This window comes from Pollicipes pollicipes, unplaced genomic scaffold (genome assembly GCF_011947565.3).
Source record: "Pollicipes pollicipes isolate AB1234 unplaced genomic scaffold, Ppol_2.1 Scaffold_4219;HRSCAF=4965_pilon_pilon_pilon, whole genome shotgun sequence".
In the NCBI taxonomy this organism is placed as follows: domain Eukaryota; kingdom Metazoa; phylum Arthropoda; class Thecostraca; order Pollicipedomorpha; family Pollicipedidae; genus Pollicipes; species Pollicipes pollicipes.
This window is the reverse complement of record NW_023596448.1, coordinates 22805064-22829414: the sequence shown is the minus strand read 5'-3', so window position 1 is coordinate 22829414 and position 24351 is coordinate 22805064. Positions and strand designations below refer to the sequence as shown.

Genomic DNA, 24351 nt, shown 5'->3' with positions numbered 1-24351 from the left:
AATCATCCGTATCAGGGTGAAGCAGGAAGGTTGCCAGAGGACAGGAAATAGTAGTTCTGGTGTTAGACAACCCGCTCTACTACAGCTGTGTTTCATGTGTGCTATTCTCCCATTTGTATGGGTTTTAGCGACGACCGGTTGCATCAATCAGAAAGATAAGATAATTGTATTGTGAACAGTTTAGTTCACGGATGTAATATGAATGGCGGCGAAAAGTAGGGAGCATGGCCGCGTGTAATGGTGAGGCGAAGTTGACCGGGTTAGTCGAATCGTGAGACCGGAAGCTCGTGTTTGCGTTTTTTCCTTCTTTCTGGTATTCCGCACCGCCGAAAACTACCAGCTTTCACTTGCGATCAATCATGAGATGGTTCGTTGGAGCAGGCAAGGGGCGGCTAGGTGATGCAAGTGTTACTGTGTGTGTTCCGTAAGATGGCGTGCGTCGTGAGGCAGTCAGCATCCGGCATCTGCCCGCTTCAGCGACGATATCAGTGTTTGCGTGGTGTGGAAGACCAATTGTCGAGTGCATATTGCTATGGACGGTAGGTGACACAAAGGTATTTGGATCGGAGCTGGGAAACCGTCTTCTTCATGCTTCATGTCATGTACACGCCTTCGCAAAATTAATGTCATGTACCAGGATCCAGCCGGTTGTTGACCTGTAGGGAAACTGCGCTGAGCGATCCGTGCTGTCCTTTTCACCCATCACTTCCATGCAGTTGCTGTGCATTACTGCACCAGTTCTAGCCCAATTCAGCCGCGTCCGCAGCGCGCAGTCAGCGAGTGTGCATAATTGAACCGCATCAGTCGCTGGCCGGACTCGTCGGTCGGGGCGCGGCTAATGGGTCCGCGTGGCAGCTACTGACGGACTGCTCGAGGCCGGCCGGCGGGTGCCGCCCTCGGTCCGCTCGCCGTCACCGGACGGGCGACAGTGGGCCGCGTCCGGCCGGCGGCCGACGCCGGCGCTCCCGTGTGGGCGCCAATCACCGTGCTCTATCAGCGGCGACAATGCCTAGCCGCGTGGCACGGCTGATGCCGTCGATGTGGAGGCGCCGTAGTCGGTCGTCGGCGCGCGCGGCGTCGGTCTCGACGGAATGGCGCCAGCAGACCCGCAGGGCGACACCAGAGGTGTGTTGTTATTCGTTGCGAGGCGTCGTTGTGGGACTGCACGCATGCCAGCGAGAGACTGCGCTAGGACAACGTCGTCCGTGCGTGTGGCTAGCGCAGGGCTGCCAGCGGTACCAGCAGCCCCTTACATGGGATGAAGCGTGTAGTCATCGGAGCCCCTCCCCCCCCCCCCCTCCCCACCAGAAGTTGATTACTTATGCCAAAGCAGGTATCAACCCTCTGTTGTACATAATGTCTGACTTTGACCTTAATGACCGTGGCAGCAGACGTGCCTGGACCCCATTGGATCCTTCGAAACAAAAACTGTAAAAATGTACCTCATATCTCGGAAGGGTGCCTCCCCAAAGACAATTCCAGAGGTGTTCTAGGACTCTAGAAGGCTGCTTGACTAAGTTTGTAAGTGAATCACGGATCTGTTAGGATCATTTTACAACATTTGAAAATGGATACCGCATCCCTAAAAGATTCAAGATCTAGGACTCACAAGCGATCCAGGAATCCGTCTCCCACGTCTGTGCGCACAAAGGGATAATAAGGATGGTGCATGATCTCGAACGATCTTTTGTATAATGCTGGGCTTCTACGTCATTTTGGGCATTCCAGTCCTGTACCAAATCAGGCGGCACTGTGGCACTTCATGGAGGTTGTTAGCCACCGCCTCTCCATTTAATGCAGGTTCTCTTTGGATTTATTCAATTTTATTCAGTAAATTAAAGCATAAGCGCATTTTTCTCTTATTCCGTGCAGTCTTTGGTCCACTTTTCTCTGAACCCTCTACAACTGTTTTGCATTTTTGCCCAAGCTAAGAGCATGCAGCATAAGAGAGCCTGCATTGCAAGACCTTGCCAGCTGCCCCGTTTTCCTAGTTTGCATACTGGCTTCAAAGATGGCGCTTGCCGACGGCAGCGAGTATTTACAGCATTTGCCGTCCGCAGCATCTACAGCATTTCCTGAAAGCTTCGTTGAAAGGATTTGTGAATGCCAGGCAATCTTCAATTCGAATACCTTGTTCCAAATCATTCCATGCCTTACTTAATCCCAAATCGTAGAAAACTGTCGCCATGGCACAATTGTCGCACCTTAAATGTTGCGTGTGATCCGGGCAAAAACCACCATTTACGCAACTTGAAGCGTAACATCCACCACTTATTCACATGACATATGTTACCTCAGCCTCTCCATTTGATGACCTACTGCGGAATGTTATGCGCTGTCTTGGCACACAACGACATCACCGTGCACTCCGACGGACAGGCGGACAGGCGGCATCACCGTGCACCCTGACTGCACATGATCCATAGTCCACTCTATGGCGTGTATCAGGCTGGGTGCTGCGAACAATGCAACGAGGCATGAACGATCACTTGACAATTAATGTGTTGTTGAGGCGATTATGCGTTAAAGGGAATGTTCCACCGCGGAAGATGTTGAAGCAAGCATCAGTTATGATGAAACAAGCTTACCTTGTCCTGTTGGTATACTTTTTAAGTGGAAGGCTGCTCTAGAGAGCACAGTCTTTGTACTAAATGTGCTCCTCAATGCGTCAATGTTTGATTACGTCATCGTGCCTCGCACAACATTGATCGCGATACAATTTACGACGGTTATGTCTGGAAATCGCGCTCACGAACGCCAGATATGAACGCTTCGACCATTATATTTTTCTTGGCTTTGATCGCCGCGTGGCTTATGGAATGGCAGGATTTGAATGACGTTATTATGATGTCATGAATGCCAGGTTGGCTTTGATGGTGGATGAATGGATGACGCTGTTGGAATAGAGCTACATCACGTTCATGGCTGGATGGTGCAGATAAAAGTTGGTGCGTCAAAGTTGACGTAATTAAAATACTACAATCGCAAAATGTCAAAATAACAGTAATCTCTTAAGTCACAATAGAGTATGGTTCGTGGTAATGTTCGTCAGTGCCAGCAACGAGCTTCTGTTTGACATAGGAAGCGGCGGATACATAAACCGTTAAAGCTCATTTGTCATTGAGCTGCTCACTGTACTTTTGAAGTGGCGTCGCTCCTGTGATAATCGATAGCAAACTATAACGCCGTTCAGCCAGGTGCTCTGAGAGTTGGCTGTTTCCCGGATCGGACCAAATGGGCTCGCTGCGATTTAGTGTGCGGCTGTTCAGTCGTTCTTGCAAATAGAGACTCGAACAGAAAGCCATTTTTATGAAAAGGAACGCAAAATAAACTAGAACTGGCCGATTGAAATCATTGAGCCGCGGCTGAATGCAGCTTGGTTCCTGCAGCTCACATAACATACGAAAGCTCATAAAACCATGTGGGTCACATATTTTTAGATGGCGAAGTTCACCAGTTATTTTCTTCTTGATGTGCCACGGTTTTCGACTCAGTTGAAGGCTCGATCGGCTTCATTCGACTGACACTAAGGAGTATAATTATACTTGTCATTAAAGTTTAAAGAATATAATGGCATTGAGAGAAAATGAATGTAGCACAGGCAGGCAGCCCGCTGTCATCGCCAGTTGGTATGACTGTTGCCACACTTGTTCTCCACCCATTCTTACTGGTTCCCTGACTGAATGACTGTAACTGGCCCAGACTCACCATACACCTCACTCAAACTCATACTCATTCATACTCTCACCACCAAATGCGAAGTTAGGCGTGATAACTTAGCGCAATTTTCGCCAGCCACACATTTCTTATAATTATCACGACACGAAGCTCGTTCGCTCCAGTCGCATTTTGCCTGAAGGGATGATGTAATGACAAGTCATTCTCCGTTAATGGCAAGGACGCTTAGGGCAAAAGCAGACGTCATACGCAATAAGCTGGATCACAAATAACATTTGTAGGCCAGTGCAACAAGCATACCACAGTAGACCAATGACAGCATAAAAAGGAACGCACGCATTGATTTCCAGCATTTTATGTCTTCCTCACCAGGCAAAGACCTCGGCACCGCAATAAAGGGACGCGCACCGCAAGTTGTTTCGCGGCATGTGGTATTTGATCAACATCGATATGACAATACAACTCATAAACCTGCATGTGTGAACGAGGGCTCGGTGTTTCATCAGGGAATTGGGACATTTGCTTCACAGACATGAACGGAGCCCAGCGGCCTGGCGATGTCTTCCTAAATGCACGGTGGTATTGACCATTTCCGGATGTTCTAAAACCTTTAGCAGCTGGGTCATTGCATATGAACGGCTTCTGAAATTTTGGCGGTGCTATACCTTCTTGCATTGGAAATGTTAATTTTGATTCGGATCCCGCCGATTTGAATTCCTTTGAACACTGTTTTGATTGATCCAAAATAAAATTATGAAAGTGTCGTGCCAATTTCCCTGACTCAACATCGAGAATCTTGAAATCTGTGGAAGCCGTATGGGAACTCACAGTGCCCGCGCAAATGAAACCACTCCTCAGTTCTGCGAAACATACTGTGTGCAAAATACTGCCCGTTAAAATTTGCAACAAACTGTTGCCATGTCCCATTGTTTGCGTACTTAACACGGCGGTGTCGTGTCGATTGACCACGGGCGCGTTGCAAGAGGTCGCGGTGCATGCTACCCTTTGGTCGGCGTTGCTGGCAGTGTCGGTTCGGTGGCGCTCAGTTTATGTGTTGTAAGCTGGTTTCTCACGGAGGGCAGGATGGCTTGTAACCCGACGGTTTTCGCCAATCGCTTATCGTTTGGTGGTCATCGCCTGCCAGGATGTGCTTTTTAGGGCATGCGGCGACTGTTCATCTGTAGAGGTTTCAGGACGAACCCTGAATGATTAAGCGCGCTGGTTTCTCACGTGCAGACCCGGGCTGTATTGATTCCAACGGTCACGGCACAGGGTCCCATTAGGTAAATGATTACGTCTAGTTTGGTTAGGTGATTGTCACGGCCGGGTGACGCAAGGCTTTCAGGGTCGTCAGATGCTTTGTTTTAGCGGAGCTTTTTTAGCTTTGGCCCTTTGTGGCGTTTGTAGCTTTGATTTTGGACCCTGCTGGGAAGCAGTTAACCCCAGCACGCAACACCGGACGGCTGCCCGCCCAGCTGAGCTGCCCGCTCAGCTGAGCTGCCCGCTCGGCTCAGGTGCCCGCTCGGCTCAGGTGCCCGCTCGGCTCAGGTGCCCGCTCGGCTCAGGTGCCCGCTCGGCTCCGGTGCCCGCTCGGCTCAGCTACCTGCTCGGCTCAGGTGCCCGCTCGGCCCAACTGCCCGCTCGGTTCAGCTGCCCGCTCGGTTCAGCTGCCCGCTCGGCTCAGCTGCGCGCTCGACTCAGCAGACTGGACTTCAATGGATCTCTCTCTTAAAGGCGTCATAGCTGCTGACGGAAAATAACGTTTTCTTAACACCACCACTCTCCCAATGGCCATAATAACAATAAGCAACCCGTTAGTAAATACCAAATGTAACATGCCTCAGGTACGTTAGTAGCAACCTATTTTACTAAGCATGCTACTCATTCAGGAAATTTAGGATGAAACTGCTCGGTTGTGACAGTCAGGGTCTTCGAAAAATGAGTTGGCAGAAATATTTTAAGAATTGCTTAGCAGGGAGATGAGACAGAGTATTCTAGGCCGCGTTACACATAATCTATTTCAAATTCTAAGCGATGGTACTTTCATTATTTTCCTGGTTGCTTCCTGTATGACTGAATGAAGGCGTTCACTCCATCAGACATCTAGCTAGGCTACCTTGGACAGCGGCCAGGCAACGAAGCCAACGTCGGCTTTGAGGTTCTTCCATTACACTGGCCCGTCCATTGTTTGCACAGCCCGGTGCATTTCACTGCAATCGTACGTCTTCAGTCCTCCGACAAGTCAGAGCCGTGTGATTATGCAACTACCCGCGGCGGCCCCTGCCGCTGTCGCGGGTCGGCTGTTGACGCTGCGGTCCATATTGCCTTGGAGCGTCGGACTTATTGCCGCGGTCGCGAATGACGGCGCCATTTCAAACAAACAACGGATCACCCGCGCGCAGCGCCGCGCGTCAGAGCAGGAGAATTTACGCGTTTAACCCCGCAGTACGCGTTGTCTGGCGCGCAGAGCCGCGGCGTCGATCCGTCGGCAGGCGGCCAATCGCATTCGCTGAACGAGCACCACGTGACGGACGTCAGCTGACCTGACGTTGGTATTGCCGAAAGGAGGGGATAGCCAGCGAGAGGCGCTCAAGAGAGAACTTAAAACAGAGCTGACGTGGGAGCCAGAAAGGTTTCATTTACATGGCTTGTTGCATATTACATGGCAATATTGCTGATGCGGCTTGGGTGGTTTCTGATGTGCTGGACGGCAGCTCTTTTCAGCTGAAGTTAATCTCTGTATGACAGTTGGATGGCTATTCAGCTGTTAGGCAGGTTGCTGGGCTGGACGCAAAATGACCTTGGCGGTCGACACACCCGAAACCTCACTCATCATCGAGGCACCATTATAAAGAATAAGAGACACACGTCGTACACCCCGATATAGGCCCGAGAGTCAACCTCTGCTCGATATCACTCGGCCCTCATGTGATACGAGCGGCGCCGTCTGAACGGGAGGCTGAAGCGTCGACGGAGGCGACAGTTGGCAGTTGTAACGGCGCCGCGGGCGGGCGGGCCGCTTCGAAGCGACGGCCAGCCCTCGTGGGGACGGGGCGGGGTGGGGAAGCGCTTGCGACGAAAGCGTCCGGAGAGCGCTCCGCCGGGAGGCGGTGGCCGCCGTCGAGCAGTCAGCTCCCGGCCACCGGCGCACGAATAGCGGCGCTGCCACGCGATGCCCGTCACCTCATCCATTATGGAGGCGGGCAGGGCCAGCGGCCGGAGCCGTCCGCTCACGTGGTGGCCGCCGCCCCCCGGAGGCCCGCGGCCGGCGCTGTGCCGGCGGCGGTGTCCGCAGTGCGCGCCCGCGCGCCGCTCACGCCACCCTGTCTCACGGCACCGGTCTGTGGGGTCGCTGGCCTACGAGCCACCGCTCTTTAGTAAGAGCTTGGGTAAAGTGCCCCCCGCCTCCGTCTCACGCAGCGCATAGCTGGTTGCTTTAGCAACCAAATGGCGGCACCAAAGGCAGCGTAATAAGTACGAAAGCTGTCCCCAGGGATGGGTCGTACGATTGTGCGTCTTCTGAAGATGGGTTTTCTGGAGTTTGTCAGGATAATACTCTCGCTGAGCCCGTGACACGGAGCGCACGTCCTCTCGAGCGTCGATCCCTTGGGTTTGGTCCTTCGCAGGGGGCTCGCTGACAGGTCCTTTCGGCCGACAACCAGGTGTGTTGCAGGATTGGAGGACTTCCATTCCGCTGGGGGGGGGGGGGGGGGGACAGACAGGAGGTCACCACTCACGATTGTGTCCGCGGGAATGGGGTGAATACCGGCAACCATGCGAACAGCCGACGTTCCCATTGTCCCGAAGCTTACCGGCCCGAACAAACCATACCGTACGGCACCGCACCGTGCGGAAATCCACTCCATAACCCGAGTGAGACACCAATTGCCTGTCGTCTACAGCTGTCGTCTTAATTTGTCACATATATGAGACGTCGGTGATGAATGGTGGCACGCCCGGTGTCCGTATTCGTAATAATGAGAGTCATGCGTGTTATGACGGCCTGCGCCGTGCACAAAGGGGGTGTAGGTTGACGCAAGATCGAAAGTATGACCGATCTGATGCCGGCACCACCCAGGAACATTGCAAATTGTCGTGTTCCGGGTACAGTTGTAACATTGGTTCGGGACAGCCTCCAGAAATGTGTGTTGGTGTGGGGAGAGGGTGCTTTAGAGAGTTGGAATGCTTCAGTGCCCACCATTAAGTTGCTGATTAAAAAACTGCAACCCTCTAGGTATGCTTAAGATTACCGATTAGCTGGCTGGTTTCATTCACCCGGCCCTGCGCGTCGCCGAGAAAACCGCGCTCAACATTTGTCTTCCAAAGCTGAGAACAATACGGCCGTTGGCCAGCGTGGCGGAACGATTCCCCGGCAGCAGCATCCACTGCCTGCCGCATCTGTCTGTTGCGACGAATGTCCGAAATTGGGGCACGCATGCTCATCACACCTTTGGAGTCAGGGATGCACTGATAAATTTGCAATGAAGGGGAGACACTCGGAAGCTCACTGAAAACCTCTGTCTTATTTTAGCGCCCCGTGGGCGCGCGAAATTGCTTGCATGAGAAAAAAAACATGACATCCTATGGGTTTGCCGAGTTTTGTCTGTCTACCTCCCATTTGTCACTGTCAACATATTCTCACGCACATCCTAATACTGGATGGGAGGGAACGGGGGTGGGACACTTGCTCCTGGGGGAGCAACGTGCGTATGCCCCTGAATCAGACCACTTCTTGAAGGGAGCTGATGTGGTCAGTGGAGCAACGAATGCGACAAAGGAGAGTGCCAGATAAAAGCTCTCCCTAACAAGCGGTAGACAACCTCCCCCCTCCCCCTCCAGAGATTGGGGCGCGAATAGCAGTCCAGTCACTACCACTAGCTACCACTACCACTAGCCTTTGCCGATCCCCGCATTTGGGTACTGTTTGTTGCGGCGGCGAGATGCTGCGGTGGTCCTCCCGCCCTCAAGTCACCTTCGCCGCCACCACAGTCCTCCGGGTCGCCCGGAGGAGCCGTCTGCCCCGAACGGCTTCATTTGACGGCGCCGCGCTGGATTTGTGGCCGGGCCGTCAGCGAATTCAGCGGTTCGTGTCCCGACCGCCCCCGGGGATTCAGGAGGAGGTCGTCGCGGCCGACGTAATAGAATCTCGCCGAGACGGACGGCGACGGCTCATGATTCACGGTCGGCTGCAGGCCGCGGTCTCGAATGACAAGCAGGCGGTGGTGTGGCCGTGCCCAGTCGGGCGCCGTCGCCCGTTTGGCCCGCTGATGGGGCGCGCCTGGAATGCCAACTGCCCGCCAGGCGGCCCGACACCGAGCTCGCCGAAGCTTCCGGCGCCCGGTGGCCGGTAGGTGGCGCGGCGAGCGTCGGCCACGGTGAGAATGGTGGGAGGCCTGACTTGATGCGCGCGCGTGCCGTGCTGTGCGTGCAGTGGCGACGCGTTCAGAGTATTTTATTGGGAGTGATAACGCGATCAGATGTCGAATGTTCTAAGGTCAAGTTGAAGACTTCGAACGCGGTTAATCGAAAATAAACTTATCGACGTGGTATATTTCGACTATTACGGCGGGAGGCGATCTCATGGCGAAACGCCGAGAGACGGATGGCGATGGGATAAAAAGTACAACATAATTTATTGAGTGAGAAATGCGAAATGATAATGGCAAGGTATTGACAGGGTCAAAGGCCGAAATTGCAGTACAATGCCCGGTGGCAAATGAAGGTCAAAGGTCAAATGCAAAATGACTGGATAGCAAAATGTCGACCGAGATCAAGACCAACTTGGAAATAGTGAAGGAAAAAGAACGTCGTTAGCCCAGATATCGACAGGGATGAAGAATGACGCATAACTGATTGAATGACAAAATGTCAGGAGATATTGCGTGACAGCCGGACGTGATACCAGCAGCTCGCGGGCAGCGAACTGGGTTCGCTCCCTTGAGCAGGTCGCGCAGGTGAAGTACACGCTGATCCGTCGTCTCCTGCCGGATGTATGTGATCCGACGGTGCGCCCTGGTCGATCCTGATCTCACCGTCGGGACCTGCTGAATGTGATCCGACTGCCCGCTGTGGCGATGCTGGTCCCACCACCAGGGCCGATTGAACCCGATCTGACCCGGGCGCGATCGCGTGGATGAAGTTAATGCTGTTGATTACATACGCCAGCATGGGTGATGTTGATACGATTGATTGCATTACCGGGGTGAAAAGACGGTGTATGGACGGAACAGTCTGGTGGTGTCACCCCGATTTAAGGTACGGACTGCATGCAACTCATGGGCATCCCAGACCGAACATGCACATCATCATAATTTATATGCGACTATCATTTACGACTTTTCGGGCGAAAGACAGACTTTCCATCAACTTCTCAACCGATCGACGCAGTCTGGAACAGACAACCACGGCTGATGAGGCGTGAAGTGGTGTCTGGCCAGTTTCAAGGTACTCGTTGAGTCTCCTGCCCGAACCGTCAGCTACCGAGCTGTCCAAAACTATGCGTAGCTTGTCGCCGTGATGTGTGCCTTTTTGTAGTAGCGAAAGCACGGCATGTTTTTATTGTGTTCTCGACGTGCTCAGTGACCCGGCGCAGAGGACCAGAAATGTTAGATATGTTAATACACTGGGATTGATAACTGTCGTGGTGATGATGATGTGCTGGAGTTCTAGGGCGCATCGAGGACCAATGGTCTGGCGGCGCCCATAATTAATTACCGTCGAAATGCCTATTGGCTGCAGGTGGGTCGGGTCGCCAAAATTTTCGTTGCATTCACACAAAAATCGAGGGCTCAGCATTCAGTGATAATATCGCGTGATTTCGCGAGAAGAAAACCATTTCTTTGAAGTGCCGACGAGAAGTGCTGTCCGATGTGTAACTACGCATAAGGAAAGTCGCACTTCCTCACATCCCCAAATGAATGCAGTAATATCGCCTCACGAAATTGAGTTCACGTTCATCCTGGATAGTGGCAGAGCATTTCTAACACTCTCGTGTAATCATTCTAATTGCGGCCGCCGCGGCTGGTCGTGAATTTCCGATGCGCAGTCCAAAGCGCACGGCCGGATCACTCCGGATAAGGTCGACGGCAGACAGCCGTCACGCTGCGGCGGGGGCGGCGCGGGAGGGGGGAGGGGAGAGAGGGCGCCGCTCCGGGCGGCTGACGCAGCTGACCCGGCGCACGGCGGGCCTCTGCCGTGTCGTGGGGTGCGGGAGGGGGGGGGGGGGGCGCCGCTCCGGGCGGCTGGCCCAGCTGACCCGGCGCACGGCGGGCCTCTGCGTGTCGTCGGGTGCGGGAGGGGGGGGGGGGGGCGCCGCTCCGGGCGGCTGGCCCAGCTGACCCGGCGCACGGCGGGCCTCTCCCAGTTGTGGGGTGCGGGAGGGGGGGGGGCGCCGCTCCGGGCGGCTGGCCCAGCTGACCCGGCGCACGGCGGGCCTCTGCCGTGTCGTCGGGCGGTGCGGGAGGGGAAGGGGGCGTCACTCCGAGCAGCAGACCCAGCTATCGGCGCTGACCCAACGCACTTCGGACCTCTACCGTGTGGTGGGGTGCGGAAGGGGAGGGGGGGGCGCTGCTCTCGGCGGCTGACCCAGCTGCCGGCGCTGACCCAGCGCACGGTGGGGCCTCTGCCGTGTCGTGGGGGGGGGGGGGGGGGTAAGGCGCCGGTCCAGGTCGCTGACCGGGCGCATGGCGGACCTCTGCCGTGTCGCGGGCGCGCACTTCGAACAGATATGATCTCTTGCAGCTGGACACGACGCCGGCAGGGGGCGCGGAGGACGCGGCACATGTGAGGGACCTCTGACGTCACTCGTGACTCACAGCCAATACGCTTTCTTCATGACCGCGCAATGTGCATTGAGGTGACGTCCGGTTGCACCGCGATTACTTGGGAACAAAAGGAGCATTTCATAGTGCCTGAAACCACCCAGGCCCATCGATTTTGGAGCTCCTTTGTTTGCGATGCTGCCAAAAGGGAGCAAGCAATGCCTGCCTGGGCGCACGTCCAATGGCTTCGCATGACACTTCCTGTTGCCGTCACGGCATCGTGGTGCGCTTCACTTTATCATCAAATTGGCCGTGCTGGTGGCATCCAGCAACCTCACTTACCGTTCGTTACGCTGGTGCGTCACGTAGGCAAGCCGCCACTGCTCTGCCCTGTCAGACTTTGCCAGGGCTCGCCGCTGGCTGATTCTGATCTGCGACGATCTAGGCTTCAGTGCGCGCATCGAGCGCTTCGCGATATTCGTTTCGTGGAACATCAAATCGGTCTTTGTACTGTGCCGTGCATTCGCTTTATCGCCGGTCAGACAGTATTGATCGTGGCTTCCACTTCAGCGCGACACGGACGCCGAGCGTTCGTCGCCGCTCTCCCACCGCTGCCGACTGTGTCGGCGAAGGCGCCCCCTCCTGAGTGTTCACTGTCCCTCATCAGACAGCCTTTGCCCTCGCGAGCGTCCCCCTGTCCCTCATCAGACAACCTTTGCCCTCGAGAGCGTCCCCCTGTGCCTCATCTGACGGTCTCTGCCCTCGCGAGCGTCCCCCTGTGCCTCATCTGACGGCCTCTGCCCTCGCGGGCGTCCCCCTGTCCTTTATTTGACGGCCTCTGCTCTGTCCCTCATCAGGCGACCGCTCCCCTCCCGAGCGTCCCCCGTCCCTCACCAGACGAGCGCTGTCCGCATCTGACGGCCGCTGCCCTCCTGGGTGTCCCCCTGTCCCTCATCAGACGGTCACTGCCCCCAAGCGGTGCCCATCATAGGTGGGCGACGGCGGCTGCGGCTCGCTGTGACGCCCCGCTGTGGACGGCGCCCAGCCGGGCCCTGATACCCGGGCAACTCTGATGGATGCGCCCAATTTCATGCACGGACCTGAGATTGGCTCTCTAGGCGGAAATTTGCTGCGGTCAGAAAGACGAGCCAGACCTGGCCGGGCCGCGCTCTTTGAACTGCTACCAGGCATCAGCCGGTCTGATCGACTGCATAGGCCTGTGGGCGTGGGCGCGGCGTGATCACAGCGCGCTCGTAAAGACGGAACGAAGCCAGACAGCCACCGGCAGCTTCCGGGCGCAGTGCAGCAGCTTGCAGGCTGTTCGAACTGCCAGGTCGTGAGTTGGAAGCTTCCTGGTGCGTTACAGCAGCTTGCAGTCTGCTAGAACCGCTAGGTCGTGAGTTGAAAGCTTCCTGGTGCGTTACAGCAGCTTGCAGGCTGCTGGAACCGCTAGGTCGTGAGTTGAAAACTTCCTGGTGCGTTACAGCAGCTTGCAGGCTGCTGGAACCGCTAGGTCGTGAGTTGGAAAATTCCCGGCGCGCTGGTTGCAAGCTAGTGGAACCGCTGGGTGGTGCGTTGAGATGGAGTGTCGCACTGGTGCTCCAGATGAGACTTGATGACGGTGACGGGGCAGGTGGACGACTTGCTGACCATTCTGGCTGTTGGTGTCGTCAGCCTCCTTCAGTGTGGGAGGCTCAACGTCATCAACATTCCTTACATTCCTTAGGTGTGTTTTGGTCCCGAAGTCCTGATGTCGATCTTCGCTGCCAATTTTGGTTGAGTGACACCTGCGCCGTCGGGGCCCCAAACTTGCGTGTGCGTGGGCTAAAACACTCATGTCTGCGGGTGAATGTTCGTGCCTCGCGTGAAGTCGACCAGCGGCTCGTCTTCACGTCTGCATAGAGCTTGATTCATTACGCCGCGATAACACGGCCAGTGAGCACCTTTGGCGACGGTGGCTTCAAAAACAGGCCCGCTGATCGGGCTTCGATTCGTGTCGAAGTTCTCTTCACATAACTGGGGCTCAAACATGCATGCGACGGCATTCCCAAGCCTGAGAGTGGACTGTTGTGTTCGCGTGGTATGCCATCAGGCTGAAAGGCAGGAACGCATATTAAGTTCCCCCAGAGGGCAAAAGTTCCAACATTTGTGTAAACTTGGGGCAGATGAGTCGTCCGGTCTGGCATATCGAGCGATGCGAACCTGCGTAGAGACATCGAAAACACAGAGGAAACGTTCAAGTTATAATTGGATGCATCTTGCATATTTTCTTCGCGGTGCTCGTGGGCGTTAATTAGCGTTGTTGCTAGTGCTGTGTAGTGAAAGGCGGGGACGTCGCCCATGGTCCATCGTCATTGCCGGATATGCTGGACTAAACCGGCGTGTTTGAACTTACCGACATGTGGACAGCAGACCCCGCGCTTAAAACGCTGAGCCACGACGTTTTTGTGCAGATCATTGATCTCCCTCGATACGATATCAATTAACCACAATGACGATGTCCATCCGCCAGGGTCAGTCTGTTGTGTGGCGGTCATCTGGTAATGATGATGATGATCATCATCATCATGTGTGGCGAGCGCTCGTGAGGGATAACACGGGGATCGGCGGACTGGCATTCAGTGGACCGGGCACGGCTGCGCGATGGGCCACATGCACCAATGGCACGTGCGCTGTCTTTCGTTTCGCTAGTCGAGCATGTTGCCAAGCGCGGTAACTATTGCTCCGGCGGTACACTCGGACCCAGACGGCCCCTTTTTGAGGACATGTCGTGAGCCTTTTAATTGGATGGATTCCTAGGATCAGGGCGCACGCTAAGCAGTGTTTGTCGCGTGTGCTTGAGTTCATTAGCGACGTCACATGTCGCGCGGCCGTCATGCGTGCACACATGCTTGTTGACACCGTTCCAAGCTGCGTAATGTGCTTGCGATGGAGCTATGCCACCCGACGAGGCGCGCTACAGCGAACACACACGGCAGCACCGGTCGGCCGCGACACCGCCGCCATGTGCCGCTACTCGCCTGCGCGTGAATGGCGCCAGTGGCGGGACAGGTGGACGCTTGAGTGGCTCCCTATGTGGCACGTTCGAGCTGTTGCCCCCGGGGCTGAGAAGATGGCCCAAGAGCCAAGTGTCTTCGTTTGCGCCAGGGTGCCTGTTTTTTTCGGGTGGTACATTCGTCCACGCCGAACGCTAAAAGCCACTTAAAGAGAGTCTCGCCCGAGGGGCACGTTTGGAAAACACACTCCTGTTAAACCTCAGGACTGGTTACGGCTAATGATAGCACTGGGAAGTGCCACTGAAACATCGTCAGCACGTGATACGGATATCAGTTTTAGTTATTTTGAGTCAAAATTACGCTGTCAACGCGTTGTAAAAGCACTGCGCTTTTCCTATGCAGTCTCGACCGCCGGCGTCATGACAACTACCCGGCGCACTCTTGCTGGTGCGAATGAAGAGACGTTTGTGATTGGCCCAGCGGGCAAAGACCTGTTATCGTGAAGCACACTGGTTGAAGTTTGTACCAGTGCGTCACATGGATCATGTGACACTCCCATTCCCAAAGCCAAAGTGCGCCTCCAGAAGAGCCACTGTGGTAAACGCCGCAGAGGAAACATCAAAGCCATAGTATAACGCGTTGAATATGCAGGATGAAAGCTTCGTGTTCGCGTATGTTTTTGTCTGAACAAAGTGTACTGGAGCTTTCGTGGCATTTAGTACGCAAACATGTTGACACATAAGTGTGTTGCAAGGCATCACAGAACAAACGCGCCGAAAGCAGCAAGGCAAATGAAAGGTATTACTTCCGTAGCGGTGGGCAGTATGCCAAAAGAATTTATCCCGCAGGCTCAGCTACCCCACCTCAAAATCCTGAGGTATTCAGAATTATCTCGAGAAAACTGGTAGTACTGATCAAATCGTGGTATTACTGATCAAAATGCGTGAGATGCCCGAGCCTGGCCATATGTGAAAAGCACAAAAACGTGGGATACTGCCTCGAACTGCGGCGTTTGACGTCACCGTGACCCGGGCGCGGCCTCTGCTCGGCAGACACGTACATCCAGAAGACGAAGAAGACGTTCATGGACAGCCGAGCGCGGCGGAACCTCAACAACATCCACGGCGAGCTCAACGACGTGCAGCGCATCATGATGGAGAACATTGACGACGTGCTGCAGCGGGGCGCCGCCCTCTCCGGTCAGTGGCAGCCCGTCCTCGAGGCAGTAGCAGCTCGCCCTCTCCGGTCAGTGGCAGCCCGCCCTCCTCCGGTCAGTGGCAGCCCGTCCTCGAGGCAGTAGCAGCCCACCCCCTCCGGTCAGTGGCATCCCGCCCTCTCCGGTCAGTGGCAGCCCGTCCTCTCCGGTCAGTGGCAGCCCGTCCTCTCCGGTCAGTGGCAGCCCGACCTCGCGGCAGTAGCAGCCCGCCCTCTCCGGTCAGTGGCAGCCCGTCCTCTCCGGTCAGTGGCAGCCCGTCCTCGAGGCAGTAGCAGCCCACCCCCTCCGGTCAGTGGCAGCCCGTCCTCTCCGGTCAGTGGCAGCCCGTCCTCGAGGGCAGTAGCAGCCCACCCTCTCCGGTCAGTGGCAGCCCGTCCTCGAGGCAGTAGCAGCCCACCCCCTCGGTCAGTGGCAGCCCGTCCTCTCCGGTCAGTGGCAGCCCGTCCTCGAGGCAGTAGCAGCCCGCCCTCTCCGGTCAGTGGCAGCCCGCCCTCTCCGGTCAGTGGCAGCCCGTCCTCGAGGCAGTAGCAGCCCACCCTCTCCGGTCAGTGGCAGCCCGCCCTCTCCGGTCAGTGGCAGCCCGCCCTCGAGGCAGTAGCAGCCCACCCCTCCGGTCAGTGGCAGCCCGCCCTCTCCGGTCAGTGGCAGCCCGTCCCTCCCGGTCAGTGGCAGCCCGTCCTCTCCGGTCAGTGGCAGCCCGTCCTCGAGGCAGTAGCAGCCCACCCTCTCCGGTCAGTGGCAGCCCGTCCCTCCGGTCAGTGGCAGCCCGTCCTCGAGGCAGTAGCAGCCCACCCCTCCGGTCAGTGGCAGCCCGTCCTCTCCGGTCAGTGGCAGCCCGTCCTCGAGGCAGTAGCAGCCCACCCTCTCCGGTCAGTGGCAGCCCGTCCTCGAGGCAGTAGCAGCCTACCCTCTCCGGTCAGTGGCAGCCCGTCCTCTCCGGTCAGTGGCAGCCCGTCCTCGAGGCAGTAGCAGCCCACCCTCTCCGGTCAGTGGCAGCCCGTCCTCTCCGGTCAGTGGCAGCCCGTCCTCGAGGCAGTAGCAGCCCACCCTCTCCGGTCAGTGGCAGCCCGCCCTCTCCGGTCAGTGGCAGCCCGTCCTCGAGGCAGTAGCAGCCCACCCCCTCCGGTCAGTGGCAGCCCGTCCTCTCCGGTCAGTGGCAGCCCGTCCTCGAGGCAGTAGCAGCCCACCCCCTCCGGTCAGTGGCAGACCGCCCTCTCCGGTCAGTGGCAGCCCGTCCTCGAGGCAGTAGCAGCCCACCCTCTCCGGTCAGTGGCAGCCCGTCCTCCCCGGTCAGTGGCAGCCCGTCCTCTCGAGGCAGTAGCAGCGCCTCCTCTCCAGTCTGTAGCAGCCTACCCTCTCCAAGCAGTAGCAACCTACCCTGTCCGGTCAGTAGCAACCCACTCTCTCCAGGCAGTAGGAGCCCACTCTCTCCAGGCAGTAGCAACTCACTCTCTCCAGGCAGGAGCAACCCACTCTCTAAATGCAGTAGGAGCCCGCTCTCTCCAGGCAGAAGGAGCCCACTCTCTCCAGACGGTAGCAACCCACTCTCTCCAGGCAGTAGCAACCCACTCTCTCCAGGCAGTAGCAACCCACTCTCTCCAGGCAGTAGCAACCCACTCTCTCCGGTCTTTAGCAACCCACATTTCCCGCCCAATAGCAACTCACTCTTCCCAGTCAGTAGCAGCCCATCCCGCGATCAATAACGGCCCGCCCAGCTGTGTACCAGACTCATTGGGTGTCCCTACGTGTCATGATTACTCTAATAGACGTACCCACTCACCTGTCCGCCGTTAAGTTTTCTAACACGCATTCTCGCTCGCTAACTCGGTCTTGTGCGATGTGCGATACGTTTTTGACACACCAAGGTCAATACAATAAATCTGCATCACACCAAGAGACATTGGTCAAACTTATCAATGAAAGGCTGCATGCATTACAAGAACAGTTGATATTAAAGATTATATTTGTGGGCATCACTTTGCCATGAGCTTGTGGTCAGAGTGGATCGCAGTCACAATAACTGTCTTGACATATCCTCTTTTCTCATAATGTATTCTATTGATTTGGTAATCTTGTTGTTTAGCCAGGTTTTTTGTTTTGTTTTATGATCACCCCTGCTTTAAAGATCACGTATTTTCAGTGCATGCTTGCAGTTGTAAAAGATTGAGAGCTTTATGTCTGACTTGCCTATAATCGTCTCTGGTCCATTACATGCCGCTGCATCCGTCCACGTCCCTCTGGCTTCGTCGTGTTCCCTCTTCCTGTCGCTGCCCTTGCGCATGTCCGTGCCCGTGCCCCTGTCCCTCTCCCCTTCCGTGTCCCTGTCCCTGCCCCTGTCCGTGCCCTTTGCTGACCCTATCCCTTTCCATGTTCCTGTCTTCGGCTCAGTTGCTGCGTATTTCCCCCATCATGCACGTTTCCTTAACCATGTTTCCTCATTTTGTGTCTTGGTGTTCATGTGTTTCTTTGCTACGGATTGCGCAATCTCATCACGCTGTAGCTGGACCGGCCGTCAGACCTGTTCTTGTCTCGCCAGTCCCGACGCCGCGGAAAAGGCGGACCTTCTGCACAGTCACCGGCGTGGCTGGCGGTCTCATGCCCCTCTGGCATTGACCGCCACTCACGGCCGGCAAATTGCATGCATGTCTATGGAAGCACTCACCCCGAGGGCACGTGTCACGACAATGGGAAGAGCCGCTTCGCCGCACGGTCTGCCGTCTGCCTGCTGACAATGAAGTCCATCAATTACCGGGACCTGTACCACTTCCCTCCGCTCTGTCACTTGGCCGGCGCTCCGGCCGATCAACGCGATGCCGTGGGCGGGGCTTGACCTCCAGTGTCAAGCCAGAGGCCTTTTATGGGGCTCGCAACACCTTTTACGGAGAGTGCCGTACATTCACGGCGGTTGTCCGGGTCAGTTCGATCGGAGCTGTAGCCCGAGCGCGTCTCACGCGAGCTGTGATAAGATTGTGAGACTGAACGGCCATACCAGACCACCACGGGCTTTAAGAGCTAGAGCTAAGAGCTAAGAAGCTTGAGCGAAGAGCTGAGAGTAATTTGCATAGGAACTGTTTGTCTTGGCGTGTTTGTTCTGGAACGCTGCAGCGTGGTGAGGGGCCACTTCCTCGTTTGATTAGCACACGCTCGTGTGGGATTGGGGCTAGCTGAAACTCCGAAGGTTTTTACAGAATAATTTCCGAGCGCTTATAACCGACACATTCCCCGACCATTTTGACAGCGGGAATGCAATAGAAGTACTTTGGATATTGCATGCTTTAATGCATGCTAAGTCTAGGTCCAAATCTGCCAAGCGTCCAAAATCACATTTGGCTTTGAAATGCCTGCCGTAAATATCGATGGAAAAAGATAACTAGTTTGGAATTCCTGCGCGCAGACCAATGCCACGCGTTGTTGCATCGTGTTAAGTGTAGACATTGGAGGACAAATTCATTTTTATACCATTATGATTAGGGAAATTAAATTTTGAAGCGGAGTGGTGTTGACAGCAACACGCAACAAACACATTTTCCTTTGGGAATGTGGGCGAATTTATGTGAAAAAAGCATTAGAAGGTGTAATCTCTGTTCAGTTCTGAGGAAAATTTGCGCGATGCTAACTTAGCGACTCATCGTGCATGCTGACTCGATGCTTTGAAAACAACAAGTGAAAAGTGCCTTATTGAAATCACCAGGGATGAATGATAAGACAAGACGATTAAACTTTATTGCTGTGTCACTCAGTATCGCAGCCACAAATGCCATCCTGTCAGCTTTAAGTGTGTTCAATACGCATAACGTTAAAAACACGGAAGTTGATGTTTAAACAACCAGCCACACATTGTTCTTCATCTTAGAAAATAACAAAAACATTGAAGCGTACCCGCATCGCTTCATGGTTGGGTCCCCAAGTCCTTCTCAATATCACGGCCATCGCCAGGCTCAAGGCTGACCAGTTTTCAAGCCTTATTATGTGTAAACTCTTGCGTGATCGCTAGGTAGCAATTCACATCCGCCTGCCAAACTGATGAAGAGATGTATTTAAATGTGATGACGAGAAACACCGCCGTAATATTTCAAAGGCGACCAGTATCTTTCGCGTAGTTTTTTTTTTATTTCGTTGTGTGACGGTAACACTTCTATCACCTCGCCTGTCCCGCGCCGTGGACAGCGTCTCGCTGGTAATTGCGGACGGTGAAGGGCAAAGACGGCGGGGTAGGGGTGGTGCATCCCACTGTGACAGGAGTGCCGAAAGCCAATTTGCAGCCTGCTCTCATGGTAAGCGACGCATGATAGAAATATTTCGGTCCCGACAAGTTGCGTTGAAGGCGAGATGGGTGAACATCCAATGTTAATTACTGTAGGTGGGGACTGAGTGAGGAAAAACGTAAGGGGGAAGAACTTGTTTGAGTAATGACATAATCAGCAGGCAGCGTATTCATCGCTTAGCAATTCCTTAGCGGGTGGCCGTTATGGGCGGTGATCTCCGGCCACCTTCCAAAATGATGAAGAAACTGTTGCACTGTATTGGCTCTTACAGTGCATCAGCCGTGTATGGCTATCGATGGCGGGACACTGCAGGCTAAGCTGCGCATCCCTTGAGTGGATGGCCTTGATCGTCTTCTACCCCCGTTGTGTTCCACAGCACTGTGTATTACGTTTCAAAATTGAGCGTGAAGCAGCGAGACGGAACGGTGCATCCATTGGACTTTTACGTGTGCCGGCCATCCACGCGTCGCACTGGTGTGATTTCGCATCCCGCGGCGGCACGCAGAAGCATTCGGCGACGCTCATTCTCAACTCAGCCGGCGCATCGAACACGCGTCCGCCGACCAATAACGGCGAGGCGGCGCGTCCGCGGCACATTCCGGGCGCCTGGGGAGAGCCGCCGGCGACGGGCCCGCGGGATGCCCCGGGACGGCGGCCGCGGGCTGCGGTGTGGGCGAGGCGCGCTTCCCGCCGCGGGGGTGGCCTCTCGCCTCCGCGTACGTCCGGTCAGGCCTGGGCACCGGCACGGCCCGCGAGCTTAACGCCAGCTGAGACCCGCCACAGCGCTGTGATGTGGTTTGCGGTGGGTTTTGTGCTGGGAAGGCACGCTGACGAGAGGCAGCAGCGGTTTGCTCTTAGTGACGTCAGGTGGGTGGGAACGCCGTTGTTGTATCCGTAAGTTAACTGTGGTAGTTAGTTGAGCTATGTGGACAGACCGTCCGTGTAGCCGCCGTGTGTCGTCGCTGGCCGCGTTTTAATTGGGCCGTGACCTAGGGTGTGTCGGTCCCGGTATCTAGTCACGAGCCAGAGCGGACCGCTGAGCAGCGCGAGGTGTTGAATGTGTCGCACGATGTTACTACAAAACAATCCCCGTCAGTGAGTGGAGGCTTCCCGCTCGGAAGTCATCACCAGTCTTCGTAGCTGGCATCGTATTGCCCTTATTATTTGACGTCTTGGAAACCGCTAAGCCGTCTCCGTCGTGAAGAATTCCGAAAATTGGTGACCAACAACGTGCAGAACATGCGTGGAACGCTTTCTGCCTTTGGTAAACGTGCCCAGTCGAACGCCCCTTGAGTTTACTAAATAATTGTGTTAATATTATATACATGCATGCATATGTATATACGTCGATGTGCATATATGTGTATGCATATGTATATTCATATATGTGCATACACACATGTATACACACACGCACACACACACACATATATATATATATATATATATATATATATATATATATATATATATATATATGGTCATGAAATGTACAGTTGTTACACACATATCACACCTTTTATTTTTTGTAAACATAATTGTTTGTGTTTCCTCCTAAAGTCCTATGTACCTGCTGGCGAGGGCGAAAGATCGTTAAGCCATCTAGTCTGATAGCATGTAGCCACGACATTCAGCAAATTGGGGAGGGGTGTGACCGGATGTGGTTGTCCGGGCAGTGGGGCGCCGCTGTCCATTAACATAATGGGGCCGCCCGGGCGTAGGTGCGCCCTTCGCCCGTCGGCTCATGGCCGGTCATGTATCGAGACAAACGGACGTAGGAGTAGCCGTTATCCGCGAGACAGGATGGCTGAAAGCAAGCTATGATGGCGTAGGCACTGATGCGGCGTTGGCCAGATTGGAGCGTGGCTTTGATGGAGCGGTGCCGGGCCCGCAGTCGAATCAGCCACCCAGAACGGATTATGTGCATGCCATGAGTAAGGAAGGACCGCCGGAAAGCACGTCGTAACATTGTCACCGGGTGCCGCACGGACCGGTCACTAGGTCAGGTCACGCTAGGTCACCTCGGCCCCTCGCTAGGTCGCCCACCAGCTGACTGCTGGCGGATGACCTAGCGAGAGGTCGATCCGCTTGACGTGCCGCACGCGTCCACCTTCGCTGGTGAGGTTTGGCCAGCGGCGCTCCATATTTCCGTGGCGGGGAGAAATGCGCCGCTTTTCTCGCCTGCGCGTCATCAATTGTCACGTCAAGGCGCGCATTCAGCTGGCGAACAAAACCGGGCTCGGTCGTCATTGGCATTCAGCGGCGGCGGATGGGTAAGGCGCGGAACGGGTCGATGGCGTCCGAAGGCGGCCGCGCGGAGACGGCCCCGCGTCGGACCGTGGACGTGCCGCCCGCACCGAGATCGGCCCGCTCGGCAGGCGCCGTGACGGTCGGGGGGGGGGGGGGGGGACGTGGATTTGGAGAGAGGCGTGGAGGTCGAGCACCGTGACTCCTTCGATATTAGATTTGTAATGTGCCAGATTGAGGACTAGATTGGGTGAGAAGTAACCCAGGATTTGTCTGATCGGCACCCGGGTCTTTTCAGATCGGGCAATCGGAGATTGCTTTTGTGTTTAAAAAATGTAACCAGACTATGCCTACTTAAAGGGAGTGTTCCACATTTACATGGGGTTTTGAAATGAAAAAGCCATCGTAAAGACCTTTTGGTGCCGCCCACAATCCTGCCCCTTTAAAGACCTACGCCCCTCTAGTATCTGAGCCACACGTCCGCGAAAAGGGAGAAAGAGGTATATTGGGGAGAGTATTTCAAAGCCACCATGACGCCCATGACGTCATAATAACGCCATTCAAGTGCTGCCACTCCATGAACCTTGCGGCGATCAAGGCCAACACAAATGTAATTGTCGAGGCTTTCATATCTGGCGTTCAAGAGCACGATTTCCAGATATAACGGCTGTCAATTGGCTCTCAATCATTGTTGTGCAGGGTACGATGATGTAATCAAACCATGATCCATTGAAGAGCACGTTTACCAAACAGAGAATTGTACTGTCTGTAACAGTTCTTTCCAATTAAAAGGATACCAATGGTTATAAGTGAGCTTGTTTCATCATAGCAGATGCTTGCTTCATTATCTTCAGTTGTGAAACATTCCCTTTAATGAATAAAATAGTGCCAACAGGTGCTGCGTCTCTGTGTGTAAGACCAGAAATCTCAGTATCCATCTCAGTGCCCGCGTTGTACGTTTCAGATTAGGAAAACAGAGGATTATGATTTTTCAACGTGATCTCGAATCATTGACGCACCACACGTCTGCGCTGGCCTTATATCGTGTTGAGAGAGCGCATGTCATATTATGCGAATATGACGGGCCGTCATCTCACTGGACGCTCGAAAGCAGAGCCTGTGTTTAAGTGGTGATGAGCCATTCTTTAGCGTAATGGTCTATCCCCTGTAGAGTTTCACCCTAATAAATTAGGAATATAGTACTACAATTGGTAACGCGCCGGACTTCGGATCGCAGGCCCTTGGCTTGAAACACGCTGACCGCAAACATTTGTCGTCCTTGTTTCGAAATTGGATTAAGTTGCTATCACGTCAATAGCCTAGATTACCGGTGTTAAATCACAGCCTAACTTCAGTTCAAAACTCATTAAAATCGAGTAAACTCGCTGCTGGCGACCAGCTCCTGTCATTGACGCAAATCACGTTACCGGGTACTCAACGCCATCCGTTTTCACGAAGGGCGAACAGTCGCTGTAGCATCACTTAAGCTTATGCTAAATGCTAGATATTTGGCTGATTTTGGATATTGAAATGCGTTTTGAAATTGTCCATTTAATGCACTGCTCAGCGATGTACACAAATCCCACGTAAAAAGTATTTCCACTAATGCCACATTTTTGTTAAGCTCTTAGCTGAAGTTCTTTTCATGATAAACGAGGAAAACGCATTTGATGGAAATGCATTTGCATTTAATCTTCTGAATCTTATGAATTTGCCAGCTCATGCCATTTAAAACCGTCGGGCACTTCACGGTCCTTGCAGAATCAAGGTCCTTTGAAAACATTTGAGTGCCGTCAGCAGCTGATATGTGGATAAACAGCCGCTGAGAGTCGGCTCTTGACAAGGCGCTACGCAGCCGTATTTACTGTGAGCGCTCCCACTTCTAAAGTGTGTGGGGCAGTCGAGCACAGAATGATTTAGTTTGCATATTTTGCCTCACTGCGCAACGTTGGAAACATTTTAGTAGGCCAGCCGGCGTTGCTGGGCTCGCATCTCCCAGAGAGCTGTTGTCCGCGGATAGTTCAAATTGAATTTGTGATACCGCTTCTCTGCAGTCTTTTTATTCAGAATGCATGGCGTGAACCCACAATCGGCTGACAAAAGATGTTATTTAATGACTCTTTTCGTAAAGAGCACCGCGATGCCATAGAGCTGCAAACTTGAAACCCTTCACGCAGACGGCTACGAAC

General features: G+C 54.5%; 1 protein-coding gene across 2 annotated transcripts in view; it reads left to right on the top strand.

The window, feature by feature from the left end:
* Positions 1–24351, top strand: part of LOC119095554 (vesicle-trafficking protein SEC22b-B) — a 54812-nt gene that overhangs the window by 15391 nt on the left and 15070 nt on the right. For both annotated transcript variants that reach the window (XM_037218407.1, XM_037218406.1), the window contains one exon: positions 15487–15633. In XM_037218407.1, the coding sequence (XP_037074302.1) occupies positions 15487–15633 (147 nt within the window). The remainder of the gene's footprint in view (positions 1–15486; positions 15634–24351) is intronic.